This window comes from Lepus europaeus, chromosome 8 (genome assembly GCF_033115175.1).
Source record: "Lepus europaeus isolate LE1 chromosome 8, mLepTim1.pri, whole genome shotgun sequence".
Lineage (NCBI taxonomy): Eukaryota > Metazoa > Chordata > Mammalia > Lagomorpha > Leporidae > Lepus > Lepus europaeus.
Window position 1 is genome coordinate 119,649,766 of NC_084834.1, and position 16,798 is coordinate 119,666,563.

Genomic DNA, 16,798 nt, shown 5'->3' on the forward strand with positions numbered 1-16,798 from the left:
ACAGACGGCGGCTTTGCCCACTGCATCCCAATGCCAGCGGCTTTGCCCACTGCGTCCCGACGCCGGCCCCTTGCTGTGGAACGTCACTGCTCTCAGCCCAGAGCTGCACCTCTGCACCTCGAAATCAATGCCGAGCCCTGGTTCTCCCACCAGAAGCCTGACCGGTGACTTACAGAGTGACTTGCGGGGCGGTGTTTTCCCGCAGAGCCCATCTGTAAAGGTCTTTTGTCTCCTGGGTTTTCTCCAAATTTTCAGATGGGGTCGCTGCTTCTTAAAATACCTTTGTAGCCTGGGAGCTGTGTGAGTGCACACGGAAAAGCACAGATCAGCAGCTGTGGCCGGGAGACTGATCCGGTCGGATCGCCGCGTCAGGAACACTGGCGGGGCACACCTGAACGTCTGCCTCCCTGGACCCACGAGCGGCTGAGGGCCGGCTTTTTAAATAGGTCACCGTTCATCAGACTCGCTGCCCTTTGCCCTTTCCCAAATGCCAAAGCACAGCCTTGTACAAACTGGAATAAAAGCGGCCATGGCTGGCTGCAGCCGGCACAGTGCAGAACTGCTGCCCTCCCAAGTCGGCACAGAAAGCCCGTTTCTTGGGACGGCTCCTAAACGCTTGCTGTTTGAACCTTTATATGAACATAGGAAACCTGGTGTGTGTCTCGCCTCTGACATTGGTTTATTCAACTATTCGGCTGTTTGTTGATGACTCAGGGGAGGCACTGGGACACCGAAAGGGACTAGGGAGAGTCAGTTGGCTGTCTTCCCCAGCACAGAGCCTGTGGGCTAATCGGTATGTAGACAAGGAAAGTGCACTGTGCATTGCTCTGATGGTGGCTAGTGGACAGGAGCACGTGAGAACCAGGAAGGAGCCGCCCACCTAAAGCAGGGGGCAAGGGTGACACTTGGTGCAGCAGCTAAGAAGCCGCTTGCGACATCTGCCTCCCACAGGGGAGTCAGTGGGGATTCAGGTCCCCACCCCGCCTCCCATTCCAGCCCCCTGCTATTGTGGCAGCAGCGATGGCTCAAGTCCTGGATTCCCTGGCACCCACATAGGAGACCAGGATGGAGTTCCTGGCTCCTGGCTTCGGCCTGGCCCAACCCCGGATTATGTGGGTGTTTGAGGAATGAACTCGTGAATGGAGGATCTTTCTATGACTGTGTCCATCTGCCTTTCAAATAAAAGTAAAAGTTTAAAGCAGTGGGTACCAGAATGAGGTTGGAGGGAGTGAGAATGAACCAAGGAGGTTTGTCGAGGGTAACAACACTGAAACCTAGAGAATATCTAGTAAGCAGGCAAAGTGTAGGGAGCAGAATGTTCTAGAAAAAGGAAGGGCATGTGCAAAGGCCAGGGACTGGGGAGAGCAGGATGTGTCCCAGGAGTCACGAGGAGGTCCCAATGGTGACAGCTCTGAGACGAGGAGGGACAGGTGAGAAACCTGCTTGCTCTGGATTTTACCGGTTAGTAAGATGATTCGGGAGGACCCTCATGCCCTCCCTGGCGGTTAAAATGCGCATGTGAAACACACCGGATGCCAGAGAAGCCGCTGGGCCGTGCCCCGGAGCGTTCCCCAGGCGTTGGCCTTGGCTCGTGCGGTTTTCAGAGCAGCCCCGCCACACACGGGGATTGCTGGGCACGTGGCATCTCCACCCAGGGTTTGCAGGTGAACGCTGGGCACATTTTCACACACTGGCTTCTGCGGGAAACATTCTGGAGGGGCAGCCACTTGGGGACGCCAGTGTCCCCTGTACAAGCGGCTGGCTTGAGTTCCAGCCTTCTGCCAGTGTGCACCCTGGGAGGCGTGGCGATGGCTCAAGTACTTGGGATGCCTGTGCTCCAGGCCAAGAAGCCTTGGGGACAGTGCTGGGAGGTACAGAAAATGGGAGATGGCAATGCCACGTCTTCCCAGGACGCTGGGGAAGACCCTGAGGACGCTCAGCCAGGAACAGCCAAACTATGGATACGGCTTGGGGTCAGTGGCTGAGAGGGACCTCACACAAGGGCACAGGAAATAGCCTGAGGGGCCTCTCTGGGAACAGGGGGGCGCAGACGGGGGCGCTGATTCACGTCTGGGGCTGTCTGCCAGCGGCGCCGGCCCGGGTGGCTGTGATGACCAAAGCTCTCTGTGACGCACTGAGGCCCGAGGCAGAAACAGGACCAGCAACAGAGCCAGACGCCAGCCACGCCGCAGAGGCCTGAGGGGCCCTTCTCATATAAGCCTGCCTCGTCCATCCTCTCCAACAGCTGAGGCCGGCCCTGGACAGGCAGCTGTACCCAGCAGGGGAGGGGTCCATGGCCATGGTGTTGTCGTTATTGTTTTTATTTTTTTAAGATTTTTTTAAATTTATTTATTTGAAATGCAGAGTTAGAGAGAGAGAGACAGAAAGAGAGGGAGAGAGAGATCTTCATCCCCTGGTTCACTCCCCAAATGGCCACAATGGCCAGGGCTGGGCCAGGCTGCAGCCCGGAGCCTGGAGCTCCATCCGGGAGTTCTCCCACATGGGTGGCAGGGGCCCAGGTACTTGAGCTGCTTCCCGGGGTTTACATCAGCAGGAAACTAGAATTGGAAGCAGGGCAGGAACCCAAACCCAGGCACACTCCTGTGGGATGTAGGTGTCCAGAGCCGCAGGTGAGCCACAGCGCCCCCTGCAGGCCCCAGCTGCAGGCTTTTCCCCAGGACCCACAGTCAGGACACAGAGCAGGTCTCTACCAGAAGTAAGGGTGGGAATGGTGAGGGCGGGGCAGGTGGAAACCTACTCTCTGCTTTGTGGAAATGGAAAATGGCCCAGGAGGCGAGCCACGCAGAGCCTGGAGGCCGCAGCTCAGCGCGGAGAGGCCGGTGAGCAGGTGCGGGCTCTTATGCCCCGTGGGCTGAGTGCGAGCAGCAGTGACACTGTGTCATCCTCAGGTCCCTGCACCCTGCACTCACGCCTGGGTTATCCCCAGGTGTGGGATCTGGATGGACACCCTGCACCTGCAGCCAGCACGGGACTCCCCGCTGTCCTGAGGGGTGTGCGGCCGCTCATTGCCCATGCTGACCCAGGCTCGGTACTTCTTCAGCGCCGCCATCCTCTCTCCTGTCCCACTGCCGTCTATGCATCTTCCCATCAGCCCAGGAACCCCCGCCCCAGGCTGTGTCTGCACTGAGGGTGTCACCCAGACCCCACACCCAGGGATAGCCCAGGTGTGAGCATTTTGTACACAGCCTCAGGTGGGGCCGGCGCACAGCCAGGGCTCAAGTCCTGCAGGCCAGAGCCGCCGGGGCTGTGGTGCCTCCCCCCAGCCGGCTGCTGTTCCTGCGGACACCTCTTGGTGGCGTCTTCTCCAGCCGTGTGACCCCTGCCCTGAGAGGCTGACCTGAGGTTCTGTGTTAGAATCCTGCCAGATGGCTGGGATCCTACCTTGTGAATCTCTTCTTGGGCAAAGGGTGGTGCTCTTGTCCAGCTCTTGGGGGGCTAAGTGACCTTAGTCTTCTACTTAAGACCCAAGACATCATGTTCCCTGGTGCCTCCAGGTTGCTGTCGGAATGTACAAGGAGCAGAATTGTCCCCAGTGCCACAGCCTTCCGGGGCCTCCTGGGAGGTCAGGCCTCGACCTTCCACAGCTTTCTGGAATGTGGTAGGTGTTAGCTGTGGCAAGTCTGGCCCTCTTGAAGCTGAAGGCCACATGGGAGTCCCTTATGTCCTTCACTCAGGAGACAGAGTTCAAGGTCAGTTCTTCCTGACCAGCCTTCCCCCACTTCCTGGGGAGGGCCAGGCCTGCAGTAGAGACCAGCGCCAGGGAGCCGGGGAGGGGATCAGCTCGGCCCAGGAAGCACTTCCTGGCCTGAGGATGCCAGGTGTGGTTGTGGGTGGAGCGGACAGGTGGGTGCAGGCTTGGCCCATGGTCCAGACTTCCAGGACCCCCCGCCCCAGAAGCAGGTGTGGCCATGCACATGGTCTGGCCACAAGTGCTGCCCTATGGAAGCCACCACCACCACCAGCACCCACCCCGGCTCTGTGCTCAGAGAGCAGGAAAAAGTGAACGGCAGCGTGCCTGCGCCGGCGTTGAGGTGAGTCATTGTGCAGTCCAGGCAGGCTCTGGTTTGTGCAGGGAAAGTATTTCCAAGGCTGCAGAAACATGGACCAGAAACACCCAGATAGCTAGGGAGTGCCCCGCGGGCAGGCTGGCTGTACCGTCAATTCTTCCACTCGCCGCAGCCATGGAAAAACCCAGCCTGCTTGCATCACTTGTGTGGGCATCTGTCGGTGGGGTGTGACGTGGGCAGCCCGGGCTGCCCCCCGCCCCGGCGCCCAGCTCTGCTGAGTCAGCGTGTATCTGGCAGTGGTGCCCACTCGGGTTCGTGTCAGCTCATCTCGCATCAGCGTGAGCTCTGCACCTGCTGAATGGTGTTTCCGGTTCCCGTGAGTCACTTTAGCTCATGTCAGGGCCCTGTAAGGATGACCCCAAGAATGCTCCAAGGGTTGGCACGGTACCCTGGTGTCAGACCCCTGGCCTATACCCCACACTTTCCTGGGCTGGACCCCTACAAGGAAGACGAATTTTTAAAAAATCATCAAATAAGAGATTGGCTCTCAAGCCACAAATTGCAAGAAGGCACTTTCTGCTTGTGTTCCGCGGTCGGTTCAAACTTGTGCTGGTAACCTTGAGATAGATTCACGGCCACTGTGTGCACTTGGGAAGATTCCTAATGCAACATCAGAGCCTGGAGCCAGAACAGGGTACCTTCTTAACCCAGTCGCAACGTCCACATCACCATGGGTTGTCCTATGCTGCATCGTCTGCCTGCAGGTGGCCTGCACCTGCCAGGAAGTGGCTGGCGGCTGAGCTGGGCCTCAGCTCTGCCCACCCCCAGGCGGGGTGCCAGTGGCCAGCTGGGCAGCAGTGAGCTGAAGGAATTCCCCCAGGGGAGCTGCAGCAGGAGAGCTGCATCTGGCCCCGCCCACGCAGAGGAGCCCACGGGCCTTCCAGGGCTGCAGCGCCGAGCGCCGTGTTTGCCTAGGCGCTGTGATCCTGCCGTCTGCACCTGTCTCCTCTCCCCGTGGGTTCAGTGCCTCCTCCTTGCCCAGACAACGCCCCAGTTCAGCGCATCAAAGCCCCAACCCATCCTTTCCCTTCTCTAACGCAGCACCCCTCTTCCCCTGACATCCACTTCCGCCCTGCTGTGGCGGCCGCCTCTGGCCTCTCAGGCCCACAGCCTTTGGAGTTGTTTTTCATTTTTTTAAGATTTATTATTAATTTGAAAGGCAGAGTTGGAGAGAGAGAGAGCAAGCTTCCATCTGCTGGTTCACTCCCGAGATCACAATGGCCAGGGCTGGACCATGCTGAGGCCAGGAGCCAGGAGCCTCATCCAGGTCTCCCATGTGGGTGCAGGGGCCCAAGGACTTGGGCTATCATCAGCTACTTTTCCCAGGCACATTAGCAGGGAGCTGGATCATAAGTGGAGCTGCTGCCAGGACTCAAACTGGCGCCCATATGGGATGCTGGCACCGCAGGTAGTGGCTTTGCCCGCTGCCCCACAGCACGGCGCCCACAGGGCCACAGCCTGTAACTCATCCCTGTCTGCCCACGTCCAGCTGGGTCCTGGATCGAGTCGGTTCTTCCTGAGTAACCGGGCTCTCCAGTCTGCCCTTTGCATCCCCCCTGGAGGCAGGTCTTTCCTGTCTGCCCCACCCCTGCCCTGCGGCAGAGACTTCCAGAGCGTCTTCCAAGCAGCCACCTGAATCTCTCCTCTGCCGCCTCCGGCCGCACCACACACCGTGGGTCTCAGCTGCTGTCTCCCCGGGCCGGCCTGGCGTCCTCGCTGCTCCAGGGTGCGCTGGCACTGTCCCGCCTCCAGTCCCTGCTCAGGCAAGCCCTGTGCTGAAATACGAGCCGGTAGCTAATGCTTGCGGAATGTTCGGCCCACGCCAGGTGCTGTGCTAATTCCTGTGCCTTGATTGAGTCTTCTGATGGTAAAATGACTTGGCTGTTGTCCCACTTCACAGATGAACAAATTGGGGGAAGCTGAGTAACTTGTGCCGTGTCACAGGACTGAAGAATTCCTGACTCCACTTCCACGCCCTAAACTCACTGTTCTCCACGACCTGCTCCCAGCAGGCCCTCACCTACCCCACCTCCATAGATTGTGTGCAGAAAAGAAGAGGAAGCAGTTCTTACACGACAGTGCCCTTGTTTGACAGAGCCCCATCACGATCACCTGTTGGCTCCTCATTCATACTAAAGTGTAAATGACTAACAGTGGCTACCATGGCCAGATGAGGTTGTCTTACGCGAAAACCCTGAACTTAAATCTGGCTGTGCCATTTACATTGAGTATTTTCTTCTCCTCCCCTTGCCGTCCTCCGCTGGTGCCCCTGAGACTGATTCCAAGGTTCTGGGGCTTTGTCACCACGCCTCTGGAAGTTCCCAGAGTGACTGCCTTGGCAGATGGCTCTGCCCTTTGATTAGCCGTGCAGCGGCTGCTTCCCCCTGTTTAATATCAGGAAGTCCGCGCGTGCTTCATCCCCTTCCCCCTGGTGGCCGTAGCACCTTCCTAGTATTCTTTTCCCATTTTGTGCTTTTGTTTGGCCCTTTTCCCTTCCATGTGTTCTGGGAATCCCAGCTCAATCGGTGGATTTGAGCCAAGTTGTCTGAACGCCGTGTCTCCGTGTGTGGTCTCTGAGCTCACTCTGAGCCCTTATTTGGTGTCAGTGCACAGACTCTGAGTGGACTTTTCCAGAACCCAGCATCACGTAGTGAGCGTGGTTTGCACACCTACCCTAACTTGGAGAAGTCCTTGTACCCGCTGTGTTAGCCGTGTAAGTGCCCAGTGAGAACCACCCCGGGGTGCTGGAACCCAGCGGGAGGCAGAAGCCGTCTCGTTCTGAGTGTGGGATGACTGGAGAGCCTTTCTCCCCAGCAGACCGGCCCTCTCTGTGGGGGAGGCTTTGAGTGACAGGTGTTCAAATCACATTCTGTCTCCTGGTCATACTGTAACCAGCGGTGAGTGGGCGCCAACCAGGAAACAGCGCTTATGGCGAGAGAAAGTGAAGTGTGAGATAAGGTTGTGATAACGTGTTGAGATAAAGTTAATCTGCTAGCTGGTGTGTGAGGGGCAGCCACGGCACAGCTGGGCAATCCGTGCACTGCCGCAGGGTCGAGACAGTGGGCATCTTCTCGGCTGTGTTTGCACACTCACAGTCTGTTCTTACCGACTGGCTGCTGCGCGATCTGGTTCTCCCTGCTTCCAATGACCTGGATCTGATCCCACAGTTCCTGGCTGGGTTCTGACTCTGTCTGGATACTGGCCTCCTCTGCTGGCCCAGCTGGGGGAAAGCATTAGAGAACCATGATGCACTAAGCTGTATGGAACTAACTCTGACCCAGCAGGACTTCGGAGATAAAAATAAGTGGGAACTGGGACTGTTTAAAAAAAAAAAAAAAAAAAAAAAGATGAAACATGAGCCTTGGAACTCCAGAGAAGAGGTAGAGGCTGGACGAGACCGTCCAAGCCAGCAGATATGTGAGCCTCTGCCAGGATGCAGGGAGTGGAAATGAGTGTGTAGGATGGGTGAGCACGGTGTTTGGGAGTGGAGGAAGAGCATGGGTAGAAGTGGGAGACAAGAGTTGGCAGGAAAAAACTGGAAGAGGTGATGGGAGAAGGAGGAAGGTGCTGAAGTGGTTAAGTGTGCTGTTGGCCATGACATTGGAGGCTGCAAACACTTTTGGAGAGAATTTGACTTTTGACCTTCAAAACGTGACCTCTCCTCACTTCTCCTGCTTTGCCATTTCAGGTTGAAACATGAGCTAAAAAGTCAGCGAAGCAGGTAACAGGTGCTGCCTTTTCGAGTTCTGGGTGGTTTTTTTTTTTTTTTCCTCCCACCCTTAGGAGAGGGAGCTGTGTTACAGGCATGCACATTGCACCCAGGCAGGTGAAAAGAGCATCGGGCCAGTTTCCAGGGAGCGAGCGCTCCAGGGCCCGGCAGTGGAACCCCAGAGCTTCCCAGGCACCAAAGCTGCCGGACCACCATGCCTCGGACCGGTTCATGCTGGTGCAGGTTCTTCCCAACCCAGATATGGCCGCAGACTGCTGGAGCGGCTCATCCTGGTGGAGTGGCGTTGTGGAGCAGCTGGGTCGGTTCTCAACAGTAGACAAGGATCCAGAGCCATGTGTTCTGCCCCCAAGAACTTCTGTCTTTATTTTTTTTATTCACAGTAATGGGCCGAGGACATCCCGGGTCATGGCTGGGTTGTGCCTTTGTGCTCTGGGGGAGACTAGGAAATGGCTCGCATGCCTCTTTCACATTATCGCTCCTTGTGCTTTTTATAGAACAATGGCTTTTAACCCTGTCCTCCCTGTCAGCTCTGTGACAGCTTGACAGGCAGGTGTGGGGCCTCGTGGTGCAAACACCCACATCCCGTAGGGCAGGGCCTGGGTTCAAAGTCTCTCCGGAGTCTGAGTCCGGCTTCTTGCTGATGAACACCCTGGGAAGCAATGGTGATGGCTCCAGGAGCTTGGTTCCTGCCACCCGCATGGGAGGCCTGGATCAGGTTCCCAGCTCCCAGCTCCCAGCTCCCAGCTCCCGCCTGGGCCGGCAAGGCCATCACAAGCATCTGGGGAATGAACCACTGGATGGGAGCTCAAACCTTCTTTCTCTCTGTCTTTCTGCCTCTCAACTAAATTATTTTTCTAATTAAAAGAAAACCTGCTTGAGTGAATTAATCAGTGATTAAATGCAAGGTCAGTTAGGTCAATTCCGTATCAGGGTCTTTTCTTCCTGACACTTGAGTGTTGCATGAGAACTGCCCAGAACCCGGCTGTAAGATTCCACATTTAAACCCATCCCTTGTGTGTCTCCAGTGACGTGGCTGCTCCCAGAATATGATCGAGCGCCCCCAGGGGAGGGGTGTCTGGTAGAACGCAGAGCAGAGGTGGGGAGGAGGTGGCAAACCTGGGGGAGACCCTACGGGAGCTCTCACGGCTTCTAGGTAAGGGTACCTTTCAAAACAGATTTGTATTTATTTATTTATTTATTTATACTTGAAGCCCAGAGAGACGGAAACAGGTGGGGAGAGAGAGTAAGGGGCGGGGAGGGGGCTGCATCCGTTCATTCACTCCCCAGATGCCCTCGACAGTCGGAGCTGGACCAGCCAGAAGCCCAGAACTAACTCCACCTGGGTCTCCCACTTGCATGGCAGGGATCCAAGTACCTGAACCATCACCTGTTGCCTCCCGGAGTGTGCATTAGCAGGGGGCTGGATTGAAAGCAGAGGAGCCGGAGATCAAACCAGGCTTCCAGCCGGCATGGTAACCACTGTGCCACACACTCATCCGTCTAGGTTAAGGTGGCACTGATTCACTAAATTGAATTTTCATCCCCTCCCTAACTTCCAACTTGCTTCTTCTGGCCACAATGTCACTGTCTGGCCATCTTTATTTCATGTTTTCTTTTTTTCTCCCTCTCTTCCTCTACCTCTTTTTCCCTTCTTTCTTTTTCTTTTTTCTTTTTTTGAAGGTTTATTTATTGATTTGAAAGGCAAAGTTAGAGAAAGAGGTCTTCCATCTGCTGATTCATTCCCCAAATGGTCACAATAGCCAGGGTTGGGCCAGGCCAAAGCCAGGATCCTGGAACTCCATCTGGGTCTCCCACATGGGTGGCAGGGGCCCAAGCACCTGGGCCATCTTCCACTGCTTTCCCAAGCCCATTAGCAGGGAGCTGGATTGGAAGTGCAGCAGTCGGGACTTGAACCTGTGCTCACATGGGATGCTGGCCTCACAGGGGGCGGATCGCCACATTGCCGCCCTCCTCCCCGTCTTGTTCTTTTCCTTCAAGAAAAGTTTAAAAAGAAGAGGTGGAGAGTGGGTACTGGGCAAGAGATACGAAAAATAGGGGAGCCAGAAAATTAACTTGGAGGGTTGAGACAGATCGGAAGAGACCGAGCTCTGTGAGAAGGAGAGGAGGGCGGGATGCGCTGGCTCGGGACAGTCGTTGGAGGCAGGGAAGCGAAAGTGGGTTTGCAGTGGGGAGGGCCGTGGCATGGCTGTGGCCTGGGGGCGGCCCCAGGCAGCACTGTGGACAGCGCAGCTGCTCTGTGACACAGCCCCGGGGTAGACACAGGGCAAAGGCAGCGGGCGGTCAGCCACTCCGTGGACAGGATGTTTGCCAGACGCACGGCTGAGCAGCCTGAGCTCCTGAGTGGACCCAAGGCATGGAAAAATAAATAAGTGGGCCTGGCCTTCACCTGGGTCCCTGTACGTTGAAAGAGCGTGTGACTTGCTTTCAGTGGAATCCCAACCCTGAGCGTGGCTCAGACGGCCACGTTGTTAGCCCGGGCAGCACCGAGCGTGAGCTTCCCACGTGAGAAAATGGGCTGAGGCCACGGAAAACGCCTTTATCCTCAAAGGAGACAGAAACTCTGGATCTGCTTTGGCCTCGGAGGGACAGTGGAGGGGAAGGAGCAGTGGTGTGCTGCAGAGCCGAGCGCTGTCCCCAGGTAGAGCCTTCCGGAATGGCATGGCGGGATAGCCGTGGATTCCAGGTGTCAGTGAGCAGTGAGGTTGCTCATCCACGGCGTGCGTGGGGTGCTGGGTTTTCGGCATGAAGGAGGGGGGTGTGGTGCTGTCGAGAACATTCTCACCACCTCGGCGGCTCCCTGCCTGTCATGTCACGTCACGTCACGTCACGTGTGCCTTCACAGGGGGTTGCTCTGTTCTCCCTGCTTATCGCAGGCATTGGCAGAGCAGGGAAGTGGCAGAGAACCAGGCGGAGCTTAGTAAGCTGAGCCCTCCAGGTGCTGGCGCTGAACCGAGTGAGTGGGAAAAGCTGCTCCCCTCTGGACTCCGCGGGCACAGGAAGTGCAGGTGAGGCCACCCCACCTGCACCTGCGCCAGGTGGTCTGTGGCTCGCCTCCCGCTCAGCCTCCACACTGAGCCAGAGGCTGCCTGCCAAACCCGCCAGGCCGCTCTGCCATCGGTCTTTCCTGTTTAGATGTTTATCGAATTTCTCTTGGCGTTACTGAATCCAGGCTGCGTGTGCAGATATTTGAAATAGCCAGGGGTTTGTGTAAACATGCAGCTGCTGTTCCTAATGGCCCCTGCTGCCCTGTCACCCCGCCGGCAATCAGTAAATACACAGAGATCTTGTAGCATTCTAGAAACACCCGGGTAGGAGAGCTGACAAAATGCATTCGTGTTCTCAGACTAGTTTGAGTGCCGTTCCATTGTCCAAGGCTTTGTTGTGGACCCCAAAGGCTGGGAAGGCTGGAAGGGCTGAGAAGGGAGAGCCCACAGCTTGCTTTCTCCCAATCCTACAACCTCAGCAGTGACTCAGAGAGAGGTTCCTGGGTTCCATGGATATCCCTGCTTCTCCTGGAATGTTCTTCTTGGAATAAGAAGAGAATGAGAAGGGAGACAGTACTCAGGGATCAGGCCCTGTCCACTGCTTCAGTTTTAGCATGGTTGATTTCTAGATTATTCCATGGTCATTGGTGTGAGGATGGAATCAGAGCCCAGAAGGAGACCACGCGTGTATGGTCAGTGGGTTCGCCAAGGCACGATTCATGCTTCAGCAGGAAGAGGGTGGTCTTGTCTCTTTCTTGTCAAAGGTTTATTTATTTATTTATGGGAAGGGCAGCATTACAGAGAGAGAGCGAAAGAGAGAGATCTTCCATCCACTGGTTCACTCCCAAAAATGGCCACAACTGCCAGGGCTGGGCGGGGCCCAAGCCAGGAGCCTGGAACTCCATCCGGGTCTCCCATGTGGGTGGCAGGTGCCCAAGTACTTGGGCCATCTTCCACTGCTTTCGCAGGCCGATCAGCAGGGAGCTGATTGGAAGTGGAGCAGCCGGGACTTGAACCAGCGCCCTGATATGGGATGCCAGCATCAGAGACAGCAGCTTAACCAAATGCAGCAAGATGCCCACCCCGAGGATGGTCTTTTCCACAAATGTACTTGCATAGCTGTGGGGGGAGAAAAGGAACTTGGAGCTTAACCTCCAAGCATCCATGCAGATTAACTCAAGATGGGCCAGAAACATTTCCTACATGGGAAAGATAGAACGTGAAGGTTGTGGAAGGAGACAGGAGCCCTTTGGAGCATTGGTCTGGGCGCAGATTTCTAACACAGGACCCTGGCTGGGAGCACTGACCCGAGAAGCCCACTGGACTGTATTAAGTAAGAGCAGCTGCTTCCAGTGAGGCCCTGCAGGCTCCGTGGCCGGCTTCAGGGTATCTGGAGAGTCCCAGGCTGGACCTCCTGCAGCTGCACCCCAGACGCTGCCCCTGACCCAGGCTTACGGCTCCACCACCGGGACTGGCCTGGGCAGATGGAACCGGGCTAGGAGGAGGGCTTTTCCACAAGGCGCAGAGCCTCCTGACCCAAGCATCTCACACGCCCCGTGCTGCTCTGCTGTGGGAGCCATGGCCCCAGCCTGCGGTGTGCACTGCTGAGTTCTCCCGGAGCCTTCCCAGGCCGTCCCTGAGCTCTGAGCGCCTCCTGCCAGGCCTGTGGGTAGGAAGGAGACAGAGCAGCCTGGGACCCTCAGAGACACGGGACAAAGGGGTTCAGAGCCCTCCAGGTCTGGCACAAAAGTGTCCAAATCCTGGGGGCCCCCAGGTGCTGAGGGTAGCCTGGGGGGTTGAGGGGACCACGTTGGTACATCCATACTAGGAAAGCCCAGGACAGCACTGCCCCGGCGCTGCGCTGCCCACGTCCGCTTTGTGCCAAGATGATGGATGCCTGGGAGCCAGACTTACAGTTTGGAGGGAGCAGCGAATATATTTAGGTCCTGCAGAACTGGGCTGGTTCGGCACATTCTTACCCAGGGTAAAAATAAAAATCTCCCGAGGGATTAAAAAAAAAATAATCCACTTCTGAGTCTTCTGAGTCTTGAGCAGACCGGGTCATTTCCTTTCCCTCTCAAGAAACGAAGGGTGGGCTGGAAGCGGCCACTGCAGGGGGAGGCCGTGTGTCCCCCGGAAGCTGGTCAGGCCGGGAAGCGCTCCAGGCCCCCAGGCAAGCTTGTGCCTTTCCCAGGACTCTGACGCAACATGGCCCCACAGTTAGACCCCTGGACATTCAGAAGGAAGCCTTAACCCTTGCGAGAGCTGAGACCAGGCTGAGCCACAGCTGCCCTCCACTGTGAGGATCCTGGGGCTGATCCTGGCAGAAGGGAGCACTGACCGGGAGAAGCAGGTGTGCAGGTCCGTGTGTTCTCCCAAAGCTGCCTCCCTGTGGGGAAGGAGCAGCGGGACAGCCCCAAGTGCAGCCAGTGTCTGCTGGTTCCCCCTGGCACCACCGTGTCGCAGCAACAGAGACACCCCATAGGCTTGCTGATGCCAGCTCCTGGGAACGTGTGAGGCTGGGCATCCCGAGCCTTTCCGGAAACACCTGCCTTAGGCTGGCATCTCCCTGTGTTTGATTAGAGCAGCAACCACACACCTTCTGTAAAGGGCCAGACAGCCAGGATGTTAGGCCACAGTCTCAGATGCACCTGCCCCACCCAGCTGTGGTGCCAGGAAAGTATCAGAGAAGATGGGTAGAGGAAGGGGCGTGGCTGGTTCTAATAAAATTTTATTTCATGATCACTGAAATGGGAACTCCTTGAATTTCTCTCATGTCATGAAATACTACCCTTACAGTTGTTTTTAACCATTTAAAAACCCAAAGGAATGTGTATTTGGCCTCATGGCTAAGATATCCACGCCTTGGTTCTCTATCTGCCTCATCCTCCAGCTAGTGCAGAGCCTGGGAGGCAGCACGAGTGGCTCCAGCATTTGCATTCTTGCCACCCATGCGGGAGACCTGGGTTGAGAGCCCCACTCCTGGCTCTGCCCTGGTGCAGTCCCAGTCATGGTGGGCATTTGGGTAAATCAGCAGATGGGAGCTCACTCACTCTCTCTCTTTTCTCTCTCTGTCTCTGCCTGTCAAAGCAATAACATATTTCTCTGAATTTTTTTAAAGATTTAGTTATTTATTTGAAAGGCAGAGTTACAAAGAGGCAGAGGCAGAGAGAGAGATCTTCCATCCGCTAGTTCACTCGCCAGATGACTGCAACAGCTGGAACTGCGCCGATCCGGAGCCAGGAGCTTCTTCCGGGTCCCCAAGCACTTGGACTATCTTATACTGCTTTCCCAGACCACAGCAGAGAGCTGGATCGGAAGTGGACCAGCAAGGACTTGAACTGCCACCCATATGGGATGCCGACACTGCAGGCGGCAGCTTTACCCGCGACGCTACAGTGCCGGCCCCTGAATTTTTAAGTTATAAATAAAAGCATAAAAACCATTCTTAGCTTGAGGACTATGCAAAAACCAGTGCTGGGCCAGGTTTGGGCCAGGAGCCATAGTTTTTAGTCAACCCCAGGCCCAGAGTCACTCTCGTTAAGTGGCCCAAATTATGCACCTGCCTGTAGCCAATGCTGTGACAGACAAGGGTGTGCCGTGGTCCAGGACTGCAGGGTAGGGAGGGGCCACTCTAGCCTCCCTGGGGCGGCCCCAAACCTGCTGTGTTCAGGCACTGCCCTCAGGGTGCCCCCCATTTGCTAGTGCGCCACCCCCCCCCCCCTTGCCAGGGACAGAGACACTGAGAGCCCTGAGAAAGGAGCCCTCTCCCACCTCTCTGTGGCCAGCTGCCTTCCCTGGGCTGCCCTGGGAGCAGGAGCCATGTGCCGTCTTCTCCGACCCCCAGTGGGCCTGTGTGTCTCTTCAGCCCTGCCACACCACCACCCACCTGTCAGAACCTCCGCTTCTGAAGACAGGGACTTTGGCCTTGTCTGGTACCCAGCACACTTTCAGATATCCTCCTACAGATGTTTATTACTTACTTGAGAGCGAGACACACACACAGATGGACAGTGTCCCTACCTGCTGGTTCACTCCCCAAATGCCTCCAACAGCCAGGATGGGGCTGGGGCCCGAGCTGAGTCCCAGGAATAGAATCTGGGTGGCAGGGGTCCAGTTCAGTGTCTCCAAGAGTCCACATTGCACTTGGAATTGGGAGCCAGGGCCAGGGATTAAGCCCTGACAGTTTGATGTGCAATTGCGGGCATCTTGCCCACTCCCTGATTTTTTTTCTCTTTTTGTTTTCCAAGGAGTGATTGGTCATTGCCTCCTCCTCTTTAAAAAAAAAAAAAAAAGGACAGAGACACTGGTAAACAAAAGAAGAAAAACATTTGGAACAAAAAAAAAAATTCACTGTGTTAATAGGAAGGTCCAAGATAATACAAAACAGCTGGTAAATTAAAAATAAATTGCTTTGAGCAAAGAAAATATTAACAACAGCAAGTTTTTCTTCCTAATTGTTCCTAGTTGGTTTGTTTGCTTAAATTTGAGCTTTCCCAGGGCCGAGCCCAGCACTGTGCTGGGGCAGGAGGAAGCCTGGTCTTTGAAGCTGGCCTCAGAGGGATGGCCTCACCGACGGGGTCAAGTTTACACTTCCCACATGGCTCACTGCTGTTAATGGCTACTCAAAGACGGGTTTGCTTTGTGCCCTCTCCTAGGTCCCTCCATAGTGACGCCGCCCAAGGACATCTGGAACGTCACAGGTGCCCAGGTGTACCTGAGCTGCGAGGTCATTGGCATCCCGACCCCTGTCCTCATCTGGAACAAGGTCAGTGGCCCAGGTTTGGGGGAGACAGTCTCAGGTTGTAGGCTCCCTTGCTGTGCACAGAGATGGGCGTGACCCCGGATCCGCAGCTGCCCAAGGTCATGCCTGCTTCTGTTACAGTGCCGTAGCAGGGAGCCTGAGCAAAAGGAGCAGTTGTGTGGACACCCAGGCCCACCCTCTGTGTGTGTTCACGTGTGTGTGTACCTGTGTAGATGTGTGGGTGTGCATGTGTGCATCTATGTGGGTATGTGTGCCCATGGGGGTGTACATGTTGGGGGGTTAGAGAGTATGCATGTGTGTGCGTGCATGTGTGGGTTGTGTGTGGGGGTGCACCTATGAACATCTGTGAATGTGCCTGTGGGGCTGTGTGTGTGCCTGTGTGTGTGTGCCTGTGGGGCTGTGTGTGTGTGCATGCATGTGTGGGTTGTGTGTGGGGGTGCACCTATGAACATCTGTGAATGTGCCTGTGGGGGTGTGTGCATGTATCTATGCAGATGTGTAATGTGCCTGTGTGTGCCCACGGAGGGGTGTGCATGTAGGGTGTGTGAGGGTTGCATGTGTGTGCACCTATGTAGATGTGTGGGTGCACCTGTGTGTGTGTATATGTGTGCCCTGGGGGGGACGTGTGAGGGGTGTGAAGGTTGCTTGTGTATGCATGCATGTGTGGATTTGTGTGGGTGCACCTATGTAGATGTGTGGGTGCACCTGTGTGTGTGCACCTATGTAGATGTGTGGGTGCGCCTGTGTGTGTGCCTGGGTATGTGGGGGGGGAGTGTGTGTGGGTGTGCATGTGAGTACGCCCCATGGAAACCACAGGGCATGGGCGTTCAGAGTGTGAGCTCCTCTCCTGCCCAAAGACGGCTCCCCCAGCTCTTGGCCGTGGCATCAGACCCCGTGGTCGGCGTGTGGCTGACCCTCTGGAAGCCCTCGCCATCCCCTGTGTGCAGGGCTCTTTTTTCAGATCCCCTAGCGCTGGGCTGTGGGGCGTGGGTGGGCTGTCTCTGGCCAGGCCGGGGCCGTGGAGCAAGGTTGGGGCCAGGGGCAGAGCACAGAGAAGTGACGTGGAAGCAGAGTGTTCTCTGGAACGTGCTGACAGCCAGCCCCACAAGGGAGAGCGCAGCGCTGTAGTGAGTCCACCATGGAGGGACTTCATTGTGGGACAGAACGGGCGCCCTCGGCCAGACGGCCGGGTCCTCTCTAAGCCTGGACA

General features: G+C 56.2%; 1 protein-coding gene across 1 annotated transcript in view; it reads left to right on the top strand.

Annotated features, from left to right (window-relative positions):
- IGFBP7 (insulin like growth factor binding protein 7) overlaps positions 1 to 16,798 on the top strand; it is a 61,057-nt gene that overhangs the window by 37,234 nt on the left and 7,025 nt on the right. Inside the window, exon 2 of the mRNA XM_062198788.1 lies at positions 15,482 to 15,591. Coding sequence (XP_062054772.1) covers positions 15,482 to 15,591 — 110 coding nt within the window. The remainder of the gene's footprint in view (positions 1 to 15,481; positions 15,592 to 16,798) is intronic.